Below are 22,113 nucleotides of genomic sequence, written 5' to 3'. Positions count from 1 at the left end.
AAAGCTAGTCTTATTTAACAATATATTTTATTCCATACTCTTAAACATTAATGGCTAATTAAATAGCTAAAAATAATAAATTCTGATATTTTTTAACATTTTTCTTATTTTTAATAAAATATTTTCATTTCTACAATTTCAATATAACATAACCTTCTTTAACTAATACTTGTTGGATTTCAGGAATTGGTATAGTGTCTATACCATTTGCATTAGCCTCAGGAGGTTGGTTAAGCATAATTTTTTTGTTCATGATATCCATAGCAGCATGCTACACAGGCTTACTAATCAAAAGATGCATGGACAAAGATTCCACTATTGAATCTCTTCCTGACATTGGTCAAAGAGCATTTGGAGACAAAGGAAGGTTACTTGTAAACATTGCAATGAATTGTGAACTTTATTTGGTCATAACAGGGTACTTGATTCTTGAAGGAGATAACTTGAACAAATTAATATCTCATTTTCATGTGGATATTGGAGGATTGAAAATTACTGGAACACATTGTTTTGTTCTAATTTCAGCACTGATTATTCTCCCAACGGTATGGTTGGAAGATCTAAGCAAGCTTCTATCATATGTGTCAGCAACTGGGGCCTTAGCATCAATTATATTTCTATGTTCATTGTTGTGGAATGGTACAATTGATGGAACAAAACTTCATAGCAAAGGAGTACTCTTTAATTGGAAGGGAGTTCCTGCTGCAGTTAGCTTGTATGCATTTTGCTACAGTTCTCATCCTGTGTTTCCAAGTCTCTACACTTCCATGAAGAACAAGCATCAGTTCTCTAATGTAAGTGCATATAATTTAGAAAAAAAATCCTAATTTTTTTAATTAAAAAAATGTTGACTTATTATATTAGTTTCTATAATTTTTTTAAATTTGTAATTAAATTATTCTATTTTAAAAATTTTTTATTGAGTCTTTATATCATTTTAAATTTGTAATTACATTCTTTCCGTTTTAAAAACATTTAATTTAATGAAATATGTTAAGGCATATTGCTAGTGGTGTGAAATGGATGAAAACGTTTTTAAATTTTTTTAACGTTTATTAAAAAAATGATCTAATTATAAATTTAAAATTGGTGTAGGATCCCAATTAAAATCTTTTAAAGTATAGAGATTTAATGATAAAATTAAAAAAATTATTGGGATTAACACAAAAATTTAACCCAAAAAAATAAAGTAAAAAAAAAAGGTGATTTTACTGATAGTTCATTACTTAACTAATAGTTCTTACTTAACTCATTGTTTAGTGAATATCTCCATGTAAGTGAATTGACATTATAATTATTAAAATCGATTTGGTCAAGATAGAGTCACTAAATTGGTATATTTTTTCGTTCAAGACTTAGTAGAAGCTAACATTATTCATTTATTCCAGGAGACAAAATTTTCCAAGTACTCTGCCCATCTTGCACGTTTTAAAATTCCAAACCCACCTAACTATATGTTATTACATGTATCATTTACTTTAATTTGTTACAGGTGTTGCTGGTGTGCTTCACATTGTGCACTCTAGTATATGCAGCAACAGCAGTTTTGGGATACTTAATGTTTGGATCAGAGGTTGAATCAGAAATAACTCTGAACCTTCCAAAAGAAAAACTGAGTTCAAAAGTGGCGATATACACAACTTTGGTTAACCCCATAACCAAATATGCTCTGATGCTAAGGCCAATTGTGGATGCCACAAAAAACGTGCTTCCATCACACTACAACAAAAGGCCAAAGCTCACACATATACTAATTAGTAGCATATTGCTCTTCACCACTGTTGTTGTTGCACTCACTGTTCCATTTTTTGGGTACCTAATGTCCCTTGTTGGTGCATTGTTAAGTGTCTCTGCTTCATTCCTAGTGCCATGTGTTTGCTACTTGAAGATTTCTGGAACTTATGGGAAATTGGGATGTGAAATGATCGTCAATTATTCCATAGTGTTAGTAGGAGTTGCAATTGCAGCATTTGGAACTTACACTTCCCTCTTAGAAATAATTAGGCATTTATAGTTGTAATTCCCCATTTGTACTTTTTTTTTAAAATAAAAAATACTGAGATTACTTACATATATCATGTATCGTAAGTAATCCATTTGGAAGTTTGGTTAAACCATGTGGTCTCCTATTGAATGCACTCGAGATTAATGTAAAATAAATAAATCGAAGAGTAGCATAGGTAGTTATTGTTTTCTTTTTCTTTTTTATTTTTTTTTCCGGGAAGAGAATTTCAATCAATTAGAGGTATTCAAACTGTCAAAAAGACTAAGCTACATATGTTTTTTTCCCTCTGTTGTTGATGCCGATAAATTAATGATTACCCTATAGGGGATCAAAATTCTTTTTAAGGGGTTTGTCGTTAGACTTCAATTACTATTTTTATAAAGCGGGAGTAGAACTTCTAAGGCTTATTTAAGTTGAAGAGTAAGTTCAGTTAATCATTCAAGTTACCTAAGTTATAAATATTTTTTGTTTTGTTTTTTATAGTATGGCATAATTCGACAAACTAAAAACTGATTAATTATAAATTTAAAATTTATTTAAAAATTTATTGTAAATTAATTAATTATTATATGCACAAAATTTAAACTCTTAATACTTGTTTAAATAAATTAATAAATTAATTACTAAATTAATCCAAGATTATTTCAAAGTTACAAATGTTGGTAGAGGCATCTTCCAAACAGGCCAGCTCATCTTCTATTCTATTCCCATCCGTTCTAGTACTATGATTCAACCAAATAGATGGGCCAACGCTACAGTGATGATTTTTTTTTTTCTACATGTGATGAAATTTGCTGTCATACCTTTGGGCATGACACGTTTCCTCTATTTTGCAGAATAGTCAAATAATGATTCAGAAGAGTCGGGTTCGGATTGCTTTATACTTCCGATTTCATCACGTCTAAAGTCATGGTGCGGATGCGTCTTTGGTATCCTGTTTGCTCGGAAGAGAGCCATCTATCTTTAATTCTTTCTATAAGGAATTTTGGGTTACTTTTTCGGAAATCTCCCTTAAGATTTAATCTAAGTAATCGGTCAAATATTGAGTTTTGAGTCGCTGGAATTGAATACTATAAAATAAAGACTGAGGTGAACTTCGTCTTTTAGACTCTTACAAAATTGCTTAAAAAAAGAAAAAGAGAAGAGATGATTATTAGCAACATTTTTAAATATTTTTTATTGTCCATTTTGTAAGTATGGGCTTTAAAGGCCCACTTTTCGTTGGACCGTTTCTTTTTTCTTTTTTCTAAGCCAATTTTTGGATTTTTATTGGAGTTAATGGCAGAATTTGCTATGTCACAAGGAGCTGCACAAAGATTCGAACCTTCATTAAGCTCAAGAGGCTATAGAAAGATAATAGTAGCAGTGTATATGAGTGTATATGGGTATGTGGTGTAAAAAACAAAAAAAAATCTTTTTAGACAGCCGAAACCTAATGGCAGTATCATCTGTCTCACTCCTCAATAAAAAATATAAAACCCATGTTAGTAGCAGGAGTGTTTGTATGAGTGAATGTATGTTGTGTAATGTATAAAACCGAAAATTATATTTTTGGGTTACGAAATAATCTTGAATATGGACAGTAATAGGATATTTTTTATATTGGGGGATTGGACCTATAGTTATTGATGAATAAATAGTCGTGTAATATTGATATAGTATCATTTATTATGTAATATCAGTCAATTTTAACATCATCAATAAAAGAAGTAACGAGCCAATGAGTTATAGCTCAAATGGCATAGGTTGCGGGTTCGAGTCTCCTATCTTTGGTAAAAAATAAAAAATAAAAGAAGTAACGAATAATCAACATGATTAACTTGAAATATTTGAAAAACGAATTTGATTAAAAAAATTTTTTGATAACCAATTCCAAAAACGAATAATTTTTTAAGGATGAATTTGATTACTTATTCATTATTGATGGTTTAGACCTAACCTTTTTTAGGTGGATTTGACAAAATAAGTTGGCCCCAAATTAAGTAAAGGGTGTTGTAATCCTTTTTAATTTAATAAATTTTAGTTTTTTATTTATTATTTTATATCAATGGCTCAAATTTAGAGTTTAACATTTAGAATTTAGAATTTATTATTTAATATTTATGATTTAGAATTTAAGAAACACTAAAATTTTTATTTTTATATTATCATTCACCGGTTTTATTTATATTTATATAAAACTAAATCTATTTTAGATTAAAAATATAGGCATAGTGTTAATATGAATTTCATATGACAGAAAATAATATTCGTGTTGATGCTGATTATTTTTTGCATTGTAAATGTTTTTGTTGTGATTTATTTTGGTATCTTTTTGACAGTACAGTAAGTAAACATACTTAAAGACTTAAAGTACATAATTCTGAGAGTAGGATTTCATGTTGTAAATCTAGGGGTGGATAAATTTGACGGCNTGGAAATGGACATTTTTAGTATATTTATATGTTAATGGACATATCAAATATATAGGATCAATACGTAGAGAACGTGCTAACACAGTATGTGTAAGGCAAGTTGACAACACGTGAAAGGTGTGTTGCTAACATAACAATGTGTGATTCGAGGATACATAACAAGGAGCACACGAGATTCATAAAACTAACAGGAATCCTAGACACCAGCAAACCTTTTCTGAAGGGTGCAAATATTGGAAGCAATAAAGATGGATTGAGTTAGGTAGAATTTAGATACGAAAGATCTGCTACTATTGTGGTATCACTGGTCATGATGAAGGAAACTGTGAGAAAGATACAAAGGATGAGAAAATGGGAGTAAAAAAATCCAAAAAATTGGGAGTATGGTTTAAAATGGACAGTATTGGAGTGAAAATAACAGTCACACAAATAGAAAAGCAGAAAAACAATTAAGAAACTGAGGAGAAGAAGAAACTAAGCCCTCAAAGACTAACCCAGAAAATGATGGAGCAATTATTAAACCTTACAGTAATAGAAAACAAAGAAAAATAATATGTGGGGGATGATAGGAATGAAATGCAGGAGGGTAGCATAATAGAAATCCAAAAAATAGAATCATTGGAAAGTAAGAAAGAAAAAGGAGAGGGGAGGAAAGAAAGCGGAGAATAAAGGAGAAGCACTACTTCGAAGGAAGCAAAGAAAAAAGGCCCCTACGATGGGAGAAGAGAAAATGTATGAAACATAATCCAATAAGAATAATGAAATCTAGAAGTAAATAAAGAGGAATATAGAGAAAAAAAAAAAGAGAAAACACAAGAGATCAAGATGTTGACTGAGTCCACAGACATAAAGGAGAACTCACTAAAAGTTGTAACAAAAACATGGAAAAAAAATGGCAAAGGAGAAAGCAAGTGCAAATAGAAAGCAAAAGGAGAATTAGGATGTATGCACCCACAAAAGAAAGGGCACACGAGCAAGATACAATAGAGATTGATGAACCAGAATACAAAGTGAAGAGAACAATCCCAGAAACAGATTTCACAATGGCAGAGGCTGCAATACAGCCTTGTCGAGTCCCATGAAGATAATTAGTTGGAATTGTCATGGGCTTGGGAACCCATGGGTTGTTCGAGCTTTGACAAAGCTCATCAAACAACAAGGACCCAACCTTGTCTTCCTTATGGAAACAAGAAGAAAAGAAGTAAAAATGGTGCAATTAAGATATAAAAAGGGGGTTAGCAAACATCACTGGAGTGGACTGTGAAGGAGAAGGGAGGCAAAGATCACGGGGTTAGCTGTGATGTGGGATGAAATGATTGATGTGTCAATCAAATCTATATCCATCAATCATATTGATATGGAAGTAGAGATGAAAGAATCAAGACAAGTGTGGAGAGCGACTGGGTTTTATGGCTGTCCAGAGCAAGAGAACAAGCAATCAAGCTAGAACCTTTTGAATAATCTGGGAAGAAACTCAAATAGCCTGTGGATGGTGTTTGGAGACTTTAATCAGATCATGAGACAAACAGAAAAATAAGGGGGCAATCCAGTTACATATGCACAAGTTCAAGGCTTCAGAGATGCAATCCAAACAAACGAGCTTCTTGACCTGGGGTTTGTGGGACACTATTTCATTTGGACAAACGGACAAGCGGGAGAAAATAACATTTAAGAAAGACTCGACCGAGCTATATCAATAATGGAATGGAAAGAAATTTTTTCAAAAATGATTATTCAACATCTTTGTAGATACAAATCAGACGACTTCCCAATCTTAGTTGACCTAACCGGTGAACAGAGAAAGAAAAAGAAGGCTACGTACCGTTTTTGATTTGAAGAGGTTTGGTTATCAAGCGATGAGTGTGAGAGAATTGTTGAAGAGGCTTGGAAGGGCAGCGAAGATCAAATTCAGAAGCGCATAACTCATTGCGAATTTGAATTGGACAGATGAAGGAAAAAGAAATTCGGACATATCCTTAAGAGAATTAGAGCAATGAAGAATCAGTTACAACACCTTAACACATTGAAATTAAAGGAGGCACGATTTTAAAGATCAAACAGACAGAATTAGAATTAGATGAAGCATTTAGATAGGAAGAAATATGATAGGCCAGAGGTCACAGATTAACTGGCTAAAGCACGGAGATAAAAACTCTAAATTTTTTCATCAAAAGGCTTCCCAAAGAAAAGAGAGAAACATGGTCAAATCCATCAAGAATAATGCTGGAATTGTATTTGAAGATAAAGGAAAGTTTGAGGAGGTGATGGTAGGCTACTTTGAAAACCTCTTCACAACGAATGAAGTGGAAAATGTCCATCTTGCCTCGAAAACAGTGTAGGACAGAATCAGAAAAAAAGAGACATACTCAATCAGACTTTCATAGAAAAAGAAGTCTTACAAACACTAAAACAAATGCACCCAATAAAGGCTCCGGGCCCAAATGGTATGCCGGCACTTTTCTATCAAAAAATGTGAAAATTGGTAGGTAAAGAAGTTTCTCATATTATTTTAGAAATTTTAAATAATAATGCTGATCCTTTCCCATTGAATTATACTTATATTTGTATGATACCTAAAGTGAGAATTTCATGACGCACTAGAGATTTCAGGCCAATATCATTGTGTAATGTCATTTTCAAACTTATCACAAAAACTTTGGCAAATAGACTTAAACAGATTTTACCAAAAATTGTAGGAGAATTTCAGAGTGCCTTTGTTCATGATAGGTTGATCACTGATAATGGGTTAATACTTTTTGAAATTTTTTACTTCATGAAAAAGAAAACAATGGATCAAAAAGGGTATGTGGCGATGAAACTGGACATGACTAAGGCGTATGACAGAATAGAATGGAGTGGGTGGTATCTGATTTGAAAATATGTATCCTTTACAATATTTTCGATCCTTCTCAATGGAGTTTCTAGAAGAATTTTCAAACCTTCAAGGGGGCTCCGACAAATAGACCCCCTCTCGCTCTATCTTTTTGTGCTATGTGCAAAAGTTCTATCAAGATTACTAATCAAAGCACAAAACAGTAAGCTCATCAAACGAATCAAGATGGCTACACAAGCTCCGTAAGTAAACCACCTTTTCTTTGCGGATGACAACATTCTTTTTACTAGAATGATAGATCAAGACATACAAGGGATAAAAAAAGTTCTCATTCTCTACTTCGGGACAGAGAATCGATCTAGAAAAATCGGAGATCTCATTCAGCCAAAATGTACCAACTTCCAGACAAATTATGATCCAAGACTGGATGGGAATAAAGGCAGTGAGTCAACACTCTAAGTACTTGAGACTACCTATGTTGGTGAAAATATCCAAGAAAGAGGTTTTCAATTTTATACAGGAGAGAGTTTGGAAGAAGTTCAAAAGATGGAAGGAGAAATACTTGTCAAGGATTAGAAAAGAAATGTTGATTAAAGAAGTTGCTCAAGCAATACCAACCTACATTATGGGTTGTTTTCAAATTCCAAGTGGCCTATGTTAATATTTGGACTCTATGATCAGAAGCTTCTACTAAGGCAGCAAGAACGGGAAAAGAAAAATACACTAGGTAAAATGGGATAAGATGTGCTCAAGCAAGAAAGAAGGAAGGCTCAAATTCAGGGATTTTAAAGTATTTAATCTAGCTCTCCTTGCAAAATAGGCCGGAAACTCATGAAAAAACCTGAATCATTGGTAGCAAGGATCATCAAAGCAAAATACTACCCAAAAACAAACTTCCTAGAAGCACCAATGAGCTATACTCTTAACTACACTTGGAAGGAGTATCCTTAGGGTCAAAGAAATCCTTGAATTAGCGGGTCTTTAGAGGATTGGAGATGGCAGGTCAGTCAAAATATGGGGTTCACTGTGGATTCTAAACTAAAACAACTACAGACTTTGGAGTCCAGTAACATCCCTGGAAAAAGAAGCCACACTACAAGAACTCATGGATGATGAAGGGAGAAATTGGGAACTTAACATAATCAAAGATAACTTTCTAGGGTTTGAAGAAAGATAGATTTTAGAAATTTCACTCCCCACAACCTAACAAATAGATCAATTTTTTTTACAATTTTCTAGAAATAGAGAATTCAAGGTTAGAGAAGCTTACCACATATACATAGAAAAAAATTTTCAAAATAGAAGCTCTCCATCAACAGATTTAGATGAATCAAATTTGAAAATACTTTGGAAAATAAAGGTGCACCCTAGGGCCATCAATTGCGCATGGAGAATCTTGAAAAGATCACTGTTGAGAAAGAAAAATCTGCAAAAAAGAGGAATAATTTGTTCATCTCTGTGTCCGAGATGCTGGAGTAAAGAAAAAATGGAGACCCACCTCTTCATAGAATGTAAATTTGTAAGGAGCTTCTAGTTCCAAATCCCACTTTCCCTTCAGTCAACAGCAAACCTAGATTTGCAAGTGGTGAATTGGATTGAGAAATTAATGAGTGAACTTGACTCACATATGCAAAGTCTTTTCTGTACAAGTTTGTTTACCATTTAGACAGCCAGAAATAAATTGATTTTTGAAGAAAAAATTGAGGACACCGGAAAAAATGGTTGAAATTGCAAATAGGAAGCATGATGAATTCCTCAAAGTAATGCTTATTGTTGATTTTTGAAATCTTCCCCGCTCCAGGCTCGACGAGCTCAGCCATATGGAAGAAGCCACTAACCCACCTAGTAAAAATTAATGTGCATGCTTCATGCATTGAAGGGGGAGTAGTTGGAATAGGATTAGTGGCTCGTGATTCTTTGTGAAACATTCTAATGGTAGCCACTTTGAAAGGGGACCACATATTGTAATCACATGAAGCTAAAGCACAAACGTGCCTTTTGAGCCTCTAAAAAGCTCATGATTATTGTTTTTTTAATATCTTATTAGAATGTGATAGCGTAGAAGTAGTAGAAAATTTGAAGACAAATAGATGCCACAGTAATTATGTTGGAATATTTATAGTAGATTCTATTAATTTAACATCTTTTTTAAGAACAATTTTCTTCTCTCATGTTAGGCATAGTGGTAATACAATAGCTCATGAATTAGCTCAATTGACTCTTACTAATCCGAATCAAGTATGAATGAAAAATGTCCCGACAAATATTTATAATCTTGCTTTTTTTAGATCTAATGTTTTCTATTCATGAATGAAAGCTACCCTTTTACACTGTAAAAAAAAAGTATATACCTCTCTAAGACTATAAGTCTATATCAAGTGAAAAAGAATAATATAATTATTTACTCGTTTAAGTTTAAAAACAAGGATTTGTCTTCTGTGAAAAAAGTTGGTTCTGGTCCTTGAAGCACCTAATTAGAATATTCAAAATATGTGGCTAAAAATGATACTATACGATTAAAAATAATTCTATTATGTTTGGCTCCAAATTTTATGTAATTACAAACCGGATTAAGGGAATTAGAAAAATGAGAACGGTTTGGTTGCAAATGAAATTGGTGAGAGGGTTGTTGGACCTTATTAGACCTTGGTGACCTGACCATGATGTTAGAGGCCATGTTTTTTATATGTAGCTGGACTATTTATAAATTGGTGCGTTCTTCGATGCCTAAATATTTTTGTCGAAATGTTGTCGAAAAGATGTGGATATGAAATTGCCAGGGGTAATAGTAAGTTTTGCAGAGTTAACCAACGGTGTTAACTTGATTTCATCATTCTCTTTAACCCAGCCACTGTTTACCCAAAACTTTTATTTGCTTCTCCTTCCTTTGTTTGTTGACAATACTTTAATCTGTGTTGCTGCATTTCTTCCATTCACGAGTCATTACCTTTTCTCCACTCCTCCATTGAAAGTAAATTGAAGACCCACGAACCGATGTGTGGCATCTTCTTCTATCACTGTTGGTGTTACGATTGCCCTCACTATGCCTCCATTGCTGTTGTGGAGAGTGACATTGTGGCCTTCCTCTCACACCTCTTCCATACGCCTCATTCTATTTATTTTTGAGGTAAGATTTGGGATTTTTTCTAATTTTTTTTTGTATTTTTTACTTTTTTTGGTTCTTAGTGTTTTTTTTATTGAGTTTTGTTATTGTGTTGCTATTGTTATATTCAATATTGTTTCTCCGAAATTTTGAGGGGTTTTTCTCCAACCTTTTTTTCCTCAAAAATTTTTTTCTTGCTCTGCTGTTTGTACGTTTTCAATCATGAACAACCCAAAAGCTTTATTAAAAAAATAATGAATAAGAACCCTATCACCAAATTTATTCCATGCATGTATTGAGAGAGGAAAATGTTTCCTTGTTCTTATTTTTAATAGCATGAAAATTTTAGTTTGATGTGTTTCTATATATAAAGACAAAGAATCTTAATTGTGCTTCTGGGTGATTTGTAAAATTTTTTTGGGTGTTCTTTCTTTCTTAGGTGCTGCCTTTTAAGTTGGAGGCTTGAAAATGGATGAATTTAGCAGTGGTGATCAAGCTCCTGAGTGGACCAGTAGCAGCAGTGACGATAGCTTTTCCTATGAGGATGAAGATTCTCATCAAGATGTTGAGAACACTGATAATGTTGAATCTAGCATAGAAAAAGATGATGACAAGGTTACCGCAACTATGCTATGGAGTTCTGAGTTTGACGAGGAGGTTCATGCTTATAAAGCATATGTAAAGTATGCGAGAGATATGGGTTTTGCTGTTCGTAAAAGAGACTTGTCAATAGATGAGGATGGAAATTTGAATAGAAGGTACTATGTTTGCAATCGCCAAGGAACAATGGATCTAAAACACTATCGTCTAGTTGATAGAAAGAGGAATCATAAGCCAGAGACAAGAACTGGTTGCAAGGCACATTGTTCTGTTTATTTGGATAAGTTGTCTACGAAATGGAGAGTTAAGACACTAGAAGAGGAGCACAACTATCCAATGATCCCAGAACAATTTGTTCATTTAATTTCTAACCATCGGAAGTTGACTGAGGCTGACAAAGCCCGGATTGTTTGCATGAAGGAATTTGGGTTTCAAACTTCTCAAATTGTTGGGTTTTGGCTAAGCTTGCTGGTGGCTATGGTAACTTTAATTTCATGAAAAATGATGTTTATAACTTCATTGATCGGGATAGACGTGCAAAGATAGAGAATGGAGATGCTGCGGCAGCAATAAGTTATCTTCAGGGTAAGGCAGATGTGGACCCAATGTCTGTTGCTTGTTATACACTAGTCAACGGTAACAAATTGGGCAATCTTTTCTGGGCTGATGTACTTATGATCAATGACTACCAATACTTTGAAGATGTGTTAGCTTTTGACTCCACTTATAAGAAGAATAGATATAATAAACCTGTAGTGATTTTCTTTGGATCAAATAATCATCGCTTGACGTGCATATTTGGGTTTGCTGTGCTTGCCAGTGAAAGTCGAGATACCTACACATGGTTGTTGAAGGAATTTTTGGATGTCATGATGAACAAGGAACCAAGTGTTGTAGTGACTGACGGCGACAATCAAATGCGACAAGCAATAAAGGAGGTCTTCCCTAGCGTGACACATAGGCATTGTGCATGGCACATTGAGAAAAATGCAAATAGTCATATCAAGGATCGGTCTTTTTTGGATGCTTTTAAGGTATCGATGTATGCTAATATGACGGTACCCCAATTTGAAGCTTACTGGGAAGAAATGATTCAGAAATTTGATATTGGTGAGGACCACTGGCTTTTAACCAAATATGCCAATAAGAAAATGTGGGCCACTGCATACTTACGCGGAAAGTTTAGTGCAGGTGTTAGAACAACATCTCGATGTGAAGGTATAAACTCTTTCCTAAAAAGGTTTATTAAGTCGCGGGAAACCTTGCTTGAGCTTGTGGAAAATCTAGAGCACGTGGTTAAAGAGTACCGTAACAATGAACTTGTTGCTCAATTCAAGTCTATGTATAGTAAGCCAGTGCTGACTACTGGGTTGGACTCCATTGAGTAGGCTACAACAAGGGTTTACACTGTAGAAGTATTTGCAGAGGTGAAGGTTCAACTAGCAAAAGTTGCTGCACTAAAGCATGTTGGCAAAAGTGGTATGGACAGTAATGTTGTTCATTGTGTTGCAAAATTTAGACGACCAGGTAGACTTTATCATGTTCTTCATGATGTGACTTCAGAAAGGATTGAATGTGAGTGTCACTGTTGGGAACAAAGTGGCATACCATGCAGCCATATATTTTGTGTTATGAGACATGAGGATATTTGTGAATTGCCTAAATGTTTGGTCTTAAAGAGATGGTGAAAAGATGCAAAGGCATACTTAAATGAAGAAGTTGACGATGGAAAAGATCCGAAGAGAGCGTTTGCTCTCTGGTACGGTTCCTTGTGGTCGGGGTTAATTTGGATGAACTTTCTTGCCGCAAAAACTGCACCAACTTATCGCCATACAATTGGATGTGTTAATGGCATTATAAAGGATTTGGAGAAGATGTTATGCTTAGTCAAAAACGTGAGTAGGCCAGTCAAAGATATTCAGGACCCTGAGATTGTGAAGACAAGGGGTGCGCCAAAACTCAACAAGAAAGGGATTGAAGACAAGGAACTGCTCCCGTTGTGGGCAAACTGGTCACACCCGAAGAACATGTCATAATGTAGAATCTGAGAAGCAATGTTCAACTGGAGACAATGGCTATGAAGGCGAAGGGCATGGCAATAGGTTTGAGACAGGACGACATAATAGTCATGATGATGATGTCGCGGTTAGTACATGCTTTTGCATTAGATCAATTGAAGTAGATATTGTTTTACTTATAATTTGGTTAATGTCGTTAAGTTGCATAATTTTTTTTCTTTGTGTATTTTCTTTTTAGGCCAAGCAAGGATCACTTTCAAGCAAGTTTGGTTTGTATAGCGCAGGTTGTGATGAAGTTGCATCAGACTCTTTGAAGAATATCTGTAAAAATTCTATTCCAAATTATATTACTGTCCCAAAACAGATTTTTTTAGAAGAGCAACACATTAACCAAGTTCATGCTATGAATGCAATGCCATCTTCATCTACATCTCCGATTGCTAAAGTAATGCCATTTGCCAATGCCATGTATTCTAATGCTGGAACAGATGTGGTTTCCTTTGTTCCTAGCCATCAATGGCATTTTCAGGTTGTTTAACTAATTGAGAAGATTTAATTGCATGTTTTTTTACCGTTATTTACTGATATGTGTTCTGTTTTTATTCTATTTGCTAATGTGTGCATTCTATATTAGGATATGATGGCACATGCAAGGAACAATCCGTGAGGGCTTAAGTGATGCCTTTTGCAAATTTATGGAATACACTTGTTAATATGCTGCACTATTAAGAATTGAGCAAATTGTTATTTTGGATCGCTAGTAATGTAAACATTATATTATCGATCAATTACTATCTTATATCCTGAGAGAATCATGTAATTACATGTATTAATTATTATATAACTATTATTATCTTTATTGTCATTTTCCACTGGAAATGTGGAGCTATATGACAGGTTGAATTTTCATATTTCCTTCTTAGTATAAGTATTTTATTGAAATAATCTGATGATAATGTACTTGTTTATACTAGAAGTTTTTTGAGTGAACTGTCAATTTCAAGTTCTGATTGTATTTCACCTTATTCGAAATATAATGAAATTTAAGTTCTAATTATATTAGTCTTGAGGTTTTAGTTATGCATAACAAAAATACCCAACAAAATATGTGTTGCTATCATCATTTCAACATGGATCTGTGCAAAATTTAAAGGCTCTAAGGTAGGAGTTCTTCCGACAGCAAATGCACCTAAACTTGGGAGAGTCTCCTCCAATTTTCCATTGCCTTATTGATAATGTCTTGACGGATTTCATTATGCGATTTTAGCACCAAGTCAATCGCCAACTTCATTCTACTGTACTCAGTAACCTTCTGCATAGTTATACAAGACAATGTACCTTTTTATCAAAGTGAGCCACAAATAAATATTGTATAATTGAGGTAAACAAAACATTTTTCAAGGACCATAAAGGAGTAGATACCTCTACATTGTGAGACCCCCACAATCGAGATAAAATCATCCATTGACAGACCCACACTCCACAATCATTTCTGTTTAGTCAATGTAAATAGTAATTCCAACACGTAAGAGTAAGACAAACACTATCTAGTATTATACAAGATTGTTATTTTGTACTAAGAAGATAAAAAAAAAGCTTACATTCCAACTTCTTGCTGATTGACCTCGGATTCCACTAGCTTAAATTCAGAGATAGTTAGCCTTTCATGCCTTTTACAAGCATACCAAGACTCATCTAAGACTATCTCTTCCAAGAACAAGGCCTGTAAATAATACAAGTTTAGAAAAGACTGAAAGTCTGACCGGTAATCTCTATCCATGCACTAGTACAATAAGTAATTTACCACTTTCTTAATCTGCAAGACATGTGAATCTCTTTGCTGAGCCGAACGTGCAGAGTCCAAGTACAGGAGCTGCTTTGCCAACATGCCAATGATTGATAAACCACTATTTATTGGTTTATATTGTGCTAAATTAAGTGGTTTTTTATCAATTCTTTGCACACTTATTCATACAATTTGCATGGTTTTACAAATCCTTCCCAATTTTATTCTATGATTGAAAACTTGCTTCCTAAGCCTTTAAATTGTGTATTTTTAATTCCCCTTTATACCATTCGATGTCGTGATCTGTGCGTTAACTATTTTCAGGCTGTATAGGGCAGGAATAGCTTAAAGGATAGAGAGGAAGCTTGCAAAAATGGAAGGAACACAAGAAACAAAGGAGATGACCAGCGAGGATCGACGCGCACGCATGGCTCACGCGTGCGCGTGACATGGAGCTTTTCACATCGACGCGTATGCGTGACAAGCGAAATTGCACAGCGACGCGTGCACGTGACTGATGTGCACGGGTGACACGCGCAGAAGACCATCGACGCGTACACGTGACTTACGCATACGCGTGACGTGCGCTACGTGCAGAAATCGCAGAAGACGCTGGGGGCAATTTTGGGCTGGTTTTGGACCTAGTTTTCGGCTCAGAAACATATACTAGAGCCAGGGGACAAGCAGAGACTCAATATACATTCACTTTTACACAGTTTTAGTTTTTTAGTTTTTGAATCAGAAAGAGAAAAAAACACTACTTCCTCTAGGGTTCTTCGCATTCATAGATTTCTAGTTTTATGCTTTTGGATTGGATATTGAGAAGAGTTACTACCTCCGTTTGAAGTCTTTGCCATTACAGTTTGCTTTCTTATTTCCTTACTCTTTTACTTTCCATTCAGTTTGTTCAGAGTTACATATGGATATCTTCGATTTTGGAATTTATTAATGCAAAGAGTTATTTTTACCTTTAATTAATTTTCTTTTATTACTTTATTTGAATTACCATGTCTTCCATCTACCCCCTTTACATGTTTATGAAAATGGCACTCATGTCAATGGAGTAGACTCCCAACTTGACTTGGGAGTTGATTAATAGGAGACCCTTGAGTTGGAATACTCAAGTGTTAATTTGTAATTGGAAGTTGTTGGCTGACTCTCTAGTCACTTACTCTAATCCTTCCCTATGAGAGGATTAGGACTTGTGAAACAGAGTTGGTTAGTTACTTGACTTTCCTTTATTAAGTAAAGAATAACTAAGTAGAATAACAACCTCTTAATATTATACTTGAGGAATTTCAACAAGGATAGAAATTCCGATTAATCTTCTCCTAGTCAAGGCTTTCTATTTCAAATATATAAAATCTCTTGTTAATTTTTACTGCTTTAATTAATAATCATTTTATTTTTCTGTTCTCCAACTCTAAAATTTTTCAAAAAATTCCTGACCAATAAATTGCACTCTTTTGTCAACTCGTTGGGAGACGACATGGGAATTCTACTCCCAGTATTTTATTCTTAAATTGTGACAACTCTTTTTAAATTGATAAGCGGAATTTTCATCGATTAAGAACTGTACTTGCAACGCTGTTCTCATTATAAATTCTTAATCGGCAATTTTCTGTCCGTCAATGACCAGTAAAAACCAATGGTTATCATGCCAAATAGGCACATATATCTTCAACATCTCATCTATCTTGGCCATGTATTTATCCCTAATCCATTTGGCTGTTCCACCATGGAAATGTCCACGGCCACAAGCAAGTTGCTAAAATTTATCCGAATTCAGTAATTTTTTTGAGATAAGAGGCATGCAAGTAGGATTTAAAATACGCATTAATTCTTACCACAAACGTTGGAGGCAAATACCATATTAGGTGACTAGAATTGTAGGTAAGCATCGTTGCAACAAGGATTATAATCTAAAAAGGATGAATTTAGCCATGAAACGGGTGACAAATCCATTAAGAGTTATACGAATATTTACAATATCACAGCGACACTTAAATGTACAAGTTCATTTACCAAAGAGGTTAATTGATTGAAACAATCATGCATACAAGTTAAATGCCACCCTTATTAGACACTTACGTCGTCTACAACTCTTCGGCCAGGGACCAGAGTTTGGAATGCTTCCCTATCACTGTAGCAATGTAGGTCCGAGACCAAGATTTTCCTGTGCAAAGCATATAACCGTTCAACAGCATTAACTATTTATTGCATATTATTTTACCTCAAATATATTACATAAGGCAGTAATCCAAAATTATCTGAGTTATGCGCTTACCTTTTGTCTTTTCCCATTCCAAAAATGTACGCAGCCACTGCAAGGTCGGTGCCTGCTTTCTTTTCAAGGATAAAATGTGAATATGGTATTCTGTGGCATAAATCACTACTTCATTTAAAATAATGCTCAATTTGAAATTACTTGAGATTTCTACGATTAATTATAATCTGAAACAACAAAAATTCCTCCAAGTTATAGTTGTACCATCGTTCCATGAACATACGTACCTCTGGAATTTTGTCACCTACTTCTACTTGGTTTGGGTCAAATCCTTGCACAGTTAGATCGACATAAGGTCTTTCACCACTATGTGTTGCAGGTCTTGATGGATCAATTTTGTTAGTTTGTGGTGTCCTTTCTTTTTGGTCTTTGGCCTCATCTTTGTCTGAGAACAAAGTCCTCTGTTGGGACACAACCATTTTAAGAAGAAATTACGGTTCCAAAAGGATGTACATTGACAAAATGAAACCAAGTCTCCAACTTCATAAAGGATATAAGTAAAATACCGTCAACTTATCATTTTTCCCAGATATAATTTGTTTAGGTATCCCAGTTGATGAGGTCTTCCTTTTACGCGTTGAGTGACGAAAAGCCAAATGGTCCGAGCTGTAATCTAGTACATCAATAGGTGTATCCTTACGCATGCCCTTTTGTTTTGAAGTTGATCGTCTTCTTGACTTGGTTGTTGATGCAACAGTTTTGATATCAACGGATGGGTCTGCATTAGCCTTCAACACAAGTTGTCTTAGTAGTACAGCCATCTCATCCATCTTTTGACTGTGTCGCTTCATTTCTTCCTTTAGTCCTTCTATCTTGATTTGCATGGGCATGCAATTATTGCAACCTTTCCCATAATCTTGAGCTACTGCTTTTGACTCAGCTTCCAATCCCACGGTCTTACTTTTATCTCTGTGTTTTGCATGATGAAGATTGTATGGCATGGATCATAGTTCAAAGGATACACATGTTCGCAGCAATCAGATAAAGATGGATTTACTTACTTTGGATCTAATCGAGTTAAAGGAGCACTGTTCTTGACGTGTGCGTTGGAGAGAAATGACCAATCCCATCGGGATGAAGCAAAACTAGATGTCGAATTGCCATAAAGTCCAAAGTCTGCAGCAAATCCTTCCATGGTCCTAGCAAGTTCTACAAAAATTTGTTCGTTCCGGAGTTATAGAGTACACTATGCTTAAGAACTAAATGAATCAGGCTAAATCAATTTGATTTCTTCTTTATATTATCAATGTAAACATGAAAAGCCATTCATATCAGATTACTAGTATTCTCAAACCCACAAATAAATAAGCAAATTCCCAAAATCACAAACGTTATTTTTCGTTCTATTTTAGTCAAATAACTACTATATCCTCAAAACATTTGTTAAAACTAATTTATTAAATTAAACAGTGGAAAAAAACCTTCCTCTTCTTCAAGTAGCGCAAGGCATAGAATAGCGTGCTGGAAGTGCAAGAAGCAGCGGAGATAACTTTTGTCTGTATCGTGGCCTTCTCCTTCGTCCTCTTCTTCCCTGCTTCGGTGACTGCACGACAGGCAGAGTGGCACCTAGGGATAGGGGTTACTATTTCACAATCCTAGCAGAGACGAGACGTGTAGAAGAACGCAAGCGGAGAAGAAGCAAACAAATAAAAGGGAAGAAGGACAACGAAGAGGAACGCAAACAGAGAGCTCATCCCAGTAGCATAAATTTGGGGAAACTCCAAAGTCGTGGGGTTGGGATTCGCATTTTGACTCTAACTGAATATGCTAGGGCTTGGGTTTTGTTTCTAAGTTCTAACAATGAAGACAGATGATGTATTTGGAGAGAAGAGATATTTTAATGGATATATTTGGAGGGAAAAAGCTACTCTTATATTTTAGGTAAGGTAACACTTATAATGTCAAAGTTATTAATGACAAAACTTTTCATTATTATGATTAATATTGTTATATAATTAATTGATTTCAAAAATATTTTTTTTTGCTTTATAAATAGAAAACCAGCGAAGACAACTTTTATCTGTATCGTGGCCTTCTCCTTCGTCCTCTTCTTCCCTATTTCGGCGACCGCACGACGGACAGAGTGGCACCTAGGGCTAGAAGTTACTATTTCACAATCCTAGCAGAGACGAGGCGTGTAGAAGAACGCAAACGAAGAAGAAGCAAGCAAATAAAAGGGAAGAAGGGCAACGAAGAGGGACGCAAACAGAGAGCTTATCCCAGTAGCATAAATTTGGGGAAACTCCAAAGTCGTGGGGTTGGGATTCGCATTTTGACTCTAACTGAATATGCTAGGGCTTGGGTTTTGTTTCTAAGTTCTAACAATGAAGACAGATGATGTATTTGGAGAGAAGAGATATTTTAATGGATATATTTGGAGGGAAAAAGCTACTCTTATATTTTAGGTAAGGTAACACTTATAATGTGAAAATTATTAGTGACAAAACTTTTCATTATTATCATTAATATTGCTATATAATCAATTGATTTTAAAAATGTTTTTTTTAATTTATAAATAAAAAACGTTATTTTCAAAATAAAATAAATTACTTAACATAATTTATATAATTATTATGCAATTTTTATTATGATTAATATCAAAAGATTATTCCAAAAAACCACATTAAAATTATTCTAAAAAATTGTTCGTCATTTATTTTTTTTTTAATTTTTTTTTAATTGTCAATCATACTAAATTCTTATTCATAATCATTAAATAAATTTTAAAGATAAAAATTTGGATAAATATGTACAAAGAATGAGAATTTCATGCTAACTGAAGTATAAGAATAATTGAGACATGGAATTAGAGTTTGAAACACTAATCAATTACTTATAAGTTGTTACCTGACTTTAGGAAATTAAAATTTAGTATTATATTTAGTAGCCAAAAGTTAGAATTAAATTTTTAATTTTAAGACACAAAATTTCATTTCTGTTAGTACTTTTAAAAAGTATAGACACAAGAATATGTACACCCATTAAAAAACCTAATGAAAACCTCGGCTTTGTTGCCGCCTGCAAGACCACCACAACCTCGTAATTCCTGTGTTATTGCTTTTGTCGCCTCTTTCTTACTAGCTCTGTTAAACAGAAGCAGTCAGCAACTCGCTTAGGTGCGTGCCGCATTGTCCAAATCTCTAACCAATCAAACATAGTCCAAATTATAACTTAAAGTAAAACGAACAAACATTTCAAATATAAGCACAAAAATAACACCCTAAATTCAAGTATCACCTTAAAGCTAAAAGTCCACCAGGTCAACATACCCCGTCCGGCCAAAACCCGCCAAAACGCATTGATTAAGCGGTGTAGGTTAGGTGGCCTTTTTTAGTATAACGGTCTCAAATTTTTAACTCAGCCTACTTTTTTGGCGAGTTATGCGAACCGACCCAACGAATTTTTCCTTGTTTCTCACCCTTAAGTTAGGGTTCTTTGTTTTTTATTTTTTTTCATTTAAAACAGTTATGGTAACTTAATCATTTTATGTATTTTCAATCTCTATTTTTATTTTGAACCAAATAAAATACTGAGATATAATTCAGTCATGTACATCCTATACCAAACACAATACATACACTTAATTAAATTTCTGTCTCTAAATTTCAGTCTCTTTTTCAAACGCTATTTTAAAGTCCCACTTTTTTACAACACCTTCTTCACAATACTAATTAATTTCTAATCGTCAAATACATATTTAAAAATATTTAAAATTTATTTTTATCCTTAACAAATTTTCAATAAGTTTTATTATAAAATAATTAAAAAAATACTATAATAAATTTTATTATTATTGTCGTTCTTGTTAATAATACATTTTAGAAAAAATTTTATTCTCCTTCTCTAAGAGATATTAAAATGATATTCTCCTCCCCTCTATTTGTAAAATATACATTTTCTTTTCTTATAATTCTTAAAAAACTTCCTCGTTAATCCATTTAACATTTTTTGTGTTAACTACCATTAATTTTATCCATTTTTTAAGAAAAATATTTTTTTTATAAAAATATTCTTTAACAAAAATTTTATTTTTTGTAATAAAATTTTGTCTACCAAAATACTTATATTTGTCATCTATTCTAGTCTTTGGTGGAGTTACCATTTTTAAATTCAAAAATAATAATAACCTGCTACAGTGTTAATTACGCTATCCCATTAACCCAATAAATTAACTACTGGGACCTATTTATTACTTTTCGGCAATTTCAACAGCAAATAAAAGGCACGGAAGAATTCGCCGAATTGAATTATTTAGTATACACATTCGTTTAGCTAGGCCGACCTGGCTCACTGTCGAAAAAATCATAGGTGAGATATATATTTATTTGTCTTAATTTAATTATTTTTTACGTAATAATAACAATTGTTACCTGACTTCCCGAGGATACTAACAATATGAATGGTGATGATAATACCTAGTACTATTGTTAGAATCGTAATAAAAAAAACGATAATGATCATAATTATCAGAAAAATGTGAATGAGAATAATAGTAATAAACATAAAAATAATAATAGTAATAATTATAATTTTAATAATGGGTTTTTTTAATAATAAAATAAAAAATTATTTTTTTTAAATATGATTTTTGGATTTTAATTCTTCACATAAGATTTTTTTTTTTTTTTTTTTTGTATTTGGACAAGTTCGTCGGACTCCGACAAACTCTATAAAAATTAGCAAATTCGCCTTACCCCGGCGAACTCTACTCAAATTTTTTGAAACCCGCATTTTTAATCCATATCATTGTCTAAAAAATAGTATATAGATCTAAGGGAGTGGATCCTCTCCAGTGAAAAAAATTGGATGGTATCCAGTGTTTAATCTCACATTTCATTGCTCTCTCTCCTCTTTAATTTTGGTCCCACTTGTAGAATTAAAGGTGAGAGATCAGACTTTATTCTCTTAAGTATCAAAAAAATTGGAGAGGATCCATTTTTCAAATAGTATATAAGAATACACAAAAAAATACACGGACAACAAGGCATGGCTTCTTCAAGAATTTTTTTAATTATAAATTAAAAAAAACAAGTCATATTTAACAATGGCAATCATGGTTATCGTCTC

The 22,113-nt window shown here is 33.7% G+C and overlaps 4 protein-coding genes and 2 long non-coding RNA genes across 6 annotated transcripts in view; 2 read left to right on the top strand and 4 right to left on the bottom strand.

The window, feature by feature from the left end:
- Positions 1-2,143, top strand: part of LOC107607015 (vacuolar amino acid transporter 1-like) — a 4,348-nt gene extending 2,205 nt beyond the window's left edge. The window contains exons 2-3 of the mRNA XM_016309007.2: positions 184-794; positions 1,493-2,143. Of these exons, the coding sequence (XP_016164493.2) occupies positions 184-794; positions 1,493-2,014 (1,133 nt within the window). The 3' untranslated portion in view covers positions 2,015-2,143. The remainder of the gene's footprint in view (positions 1-183; positions 795-1,492) is intronic.
- LOC110264519 lies at positions 8,453-9,179 on the bottom strand. The gene is made up of 3 exons (XR_002350702.1): positions 8,912-9,179; positions 8,751-8,822; positions 8,453-8,678 (listed from the first exon to the last, which is right to left on the bottom strand). It is a non-coding gene; the product is annotated as an uncharacterized LOC110264519 (long non-coding RNA).
- On the top strand, positions 10,824-12,991 carry LOC110265015 (protein FAR1-RELATED SEQUENCE 5-like). The gene is made up of 4 exons (XM_021107745.1): positions 10,824-11,383; positions 11,488-12,277; positions 12,344-12,530; positions 12,648-12,991. The coding sequence occupies exons 1-4, from the start codon at positions 10,824-10,826 to the stop codon at positions 12,989-12,991; spliced, it is 1,881 nt and encodes a 626-aa protein (XP_020963404.1).
- LOC107608320 lies at positions 13,964-14,842 on the bottom strand. Its single transcript, XR_001612807.2, has 3 exons — positions 14,778-14,842; positions 14,396-14,696; positions 13,964-14,285 (listed from the first exon to the last, which is right to left on the bottom strand). It is a non-coding gene; the product is annotated as an uncharacterized LOC107608320 (long non-coding RNA).
- Positions 16,366-17,143, bottom strand: LOC110265014. The gene is made up of 4 exons (XM_021107744.1): positions 17,047-17,143; positions 16,851-16,935; positions 16,607-16,681; positions 16,366-16,527 (listed from the first exon to the last, which is right to left on the bottom strand). Exons 1-4 carry the CDS (start codon positions 17,061-17,063, stop codon positions 16,366-16,368), a joined length of 339 nt encoding a protein of 112 aa, XP_020963403.1. The 5' UTR covers positions 17,064-17,143.
- On the bottom strand, positions 17,169-18,369 carry LOC110264518. The gene is made up of 3 exons (XM_021106678.1): positions 18,048-18,369; positions 17,553-17,955; positions 17,169-17,447 (listed from the first exon to the last, which is right to left on the bottom strand). Exons 1-3 carry the CDS (start codon positions 18,179-18,181, stop codon positions 17,184-17,186), a joined length of 801 nt encoding a protein of 266 aa, XP_020962337.1. The 5' UTR covers positions 18,182-18,369; the 3' UTR covers positions 17,169-17,183.

The sequence above is a fragment of the Arachis ipaensis genome, chromosome B07 (genome assembly GCF_000816755.2).
Source record: "Arachis ipaensis cultivar K30076 chromosome B07, Araip1.1, whole genome shotgun sequence".
NCBI lineage: Eukaryota > Viridiplantae > Streptophyta > Magnoliopsida > Fabales > Fabaceae > Arachis > Arachis ipaensis.
Note: the sequence above shows the minus strand (reverse complement) of the source record. Positions and strands in the feature narration are given on the sequence as shown.

Coding starts and splice junctions, on each gene's coding strand:
- LOC110265015 (XM_021107745.1), top strand. CDS start 10,824: ATGGATGAATTTAGCAGTGGTGATCAAGCTCCTGAGTGGACCAGTAGC. Junction 11,384..11,487: donor GTTTGCATGAAGGAATTTGG/GTTTCAAACTTC, acceptor TGATCGGGATAG/ACGTGCAAAGATAGAGAATG. Junction 12,531..12,647: donor GACTTCAGAAAGGATTGAAT/GTGAGTGTCACT, acceptor GATGGTGAAAAG/ATGCAAAGGCATACTTAAAT.
- LOC110265014 (XM_021107744.1), bottom strand. Junction 16,682..16,850: donor GCCGAAGAGTTGTAGACGAC/GTAAGTGTCTAA, acceptor CATCCTTTTTAG/ATTATAATCCTTGTTGCAAC. Junction 16,528..16,606: donor ATTTGCCTCCAACGTTTGTG/GTAAGAATTAAT, acceptor GATAAATTTTAG/CAACTTGCTTGTGGCCGTGG.
- LOC110264518 (XM_021106678.1), bottom strand. CDS start 18,181: ATGGAAGGATTTGCTGCAGACTTTGGACTTTATGGCAATTCGACATCT. Junction 17,956..18,047: donor TTAACTCGATTAGATCCAAA/GTAAGTAAATCC, acceptor TGCAAAACACAG/AGATAAAAGTAAGACCGTGG. Junction 17,448..17,552: donor GGAAAAATGATAAGTTGACG/GTATTTTACTTA, acceptor GTGTCCCAACAG/AGGACTTTGTTCTCAGACAA.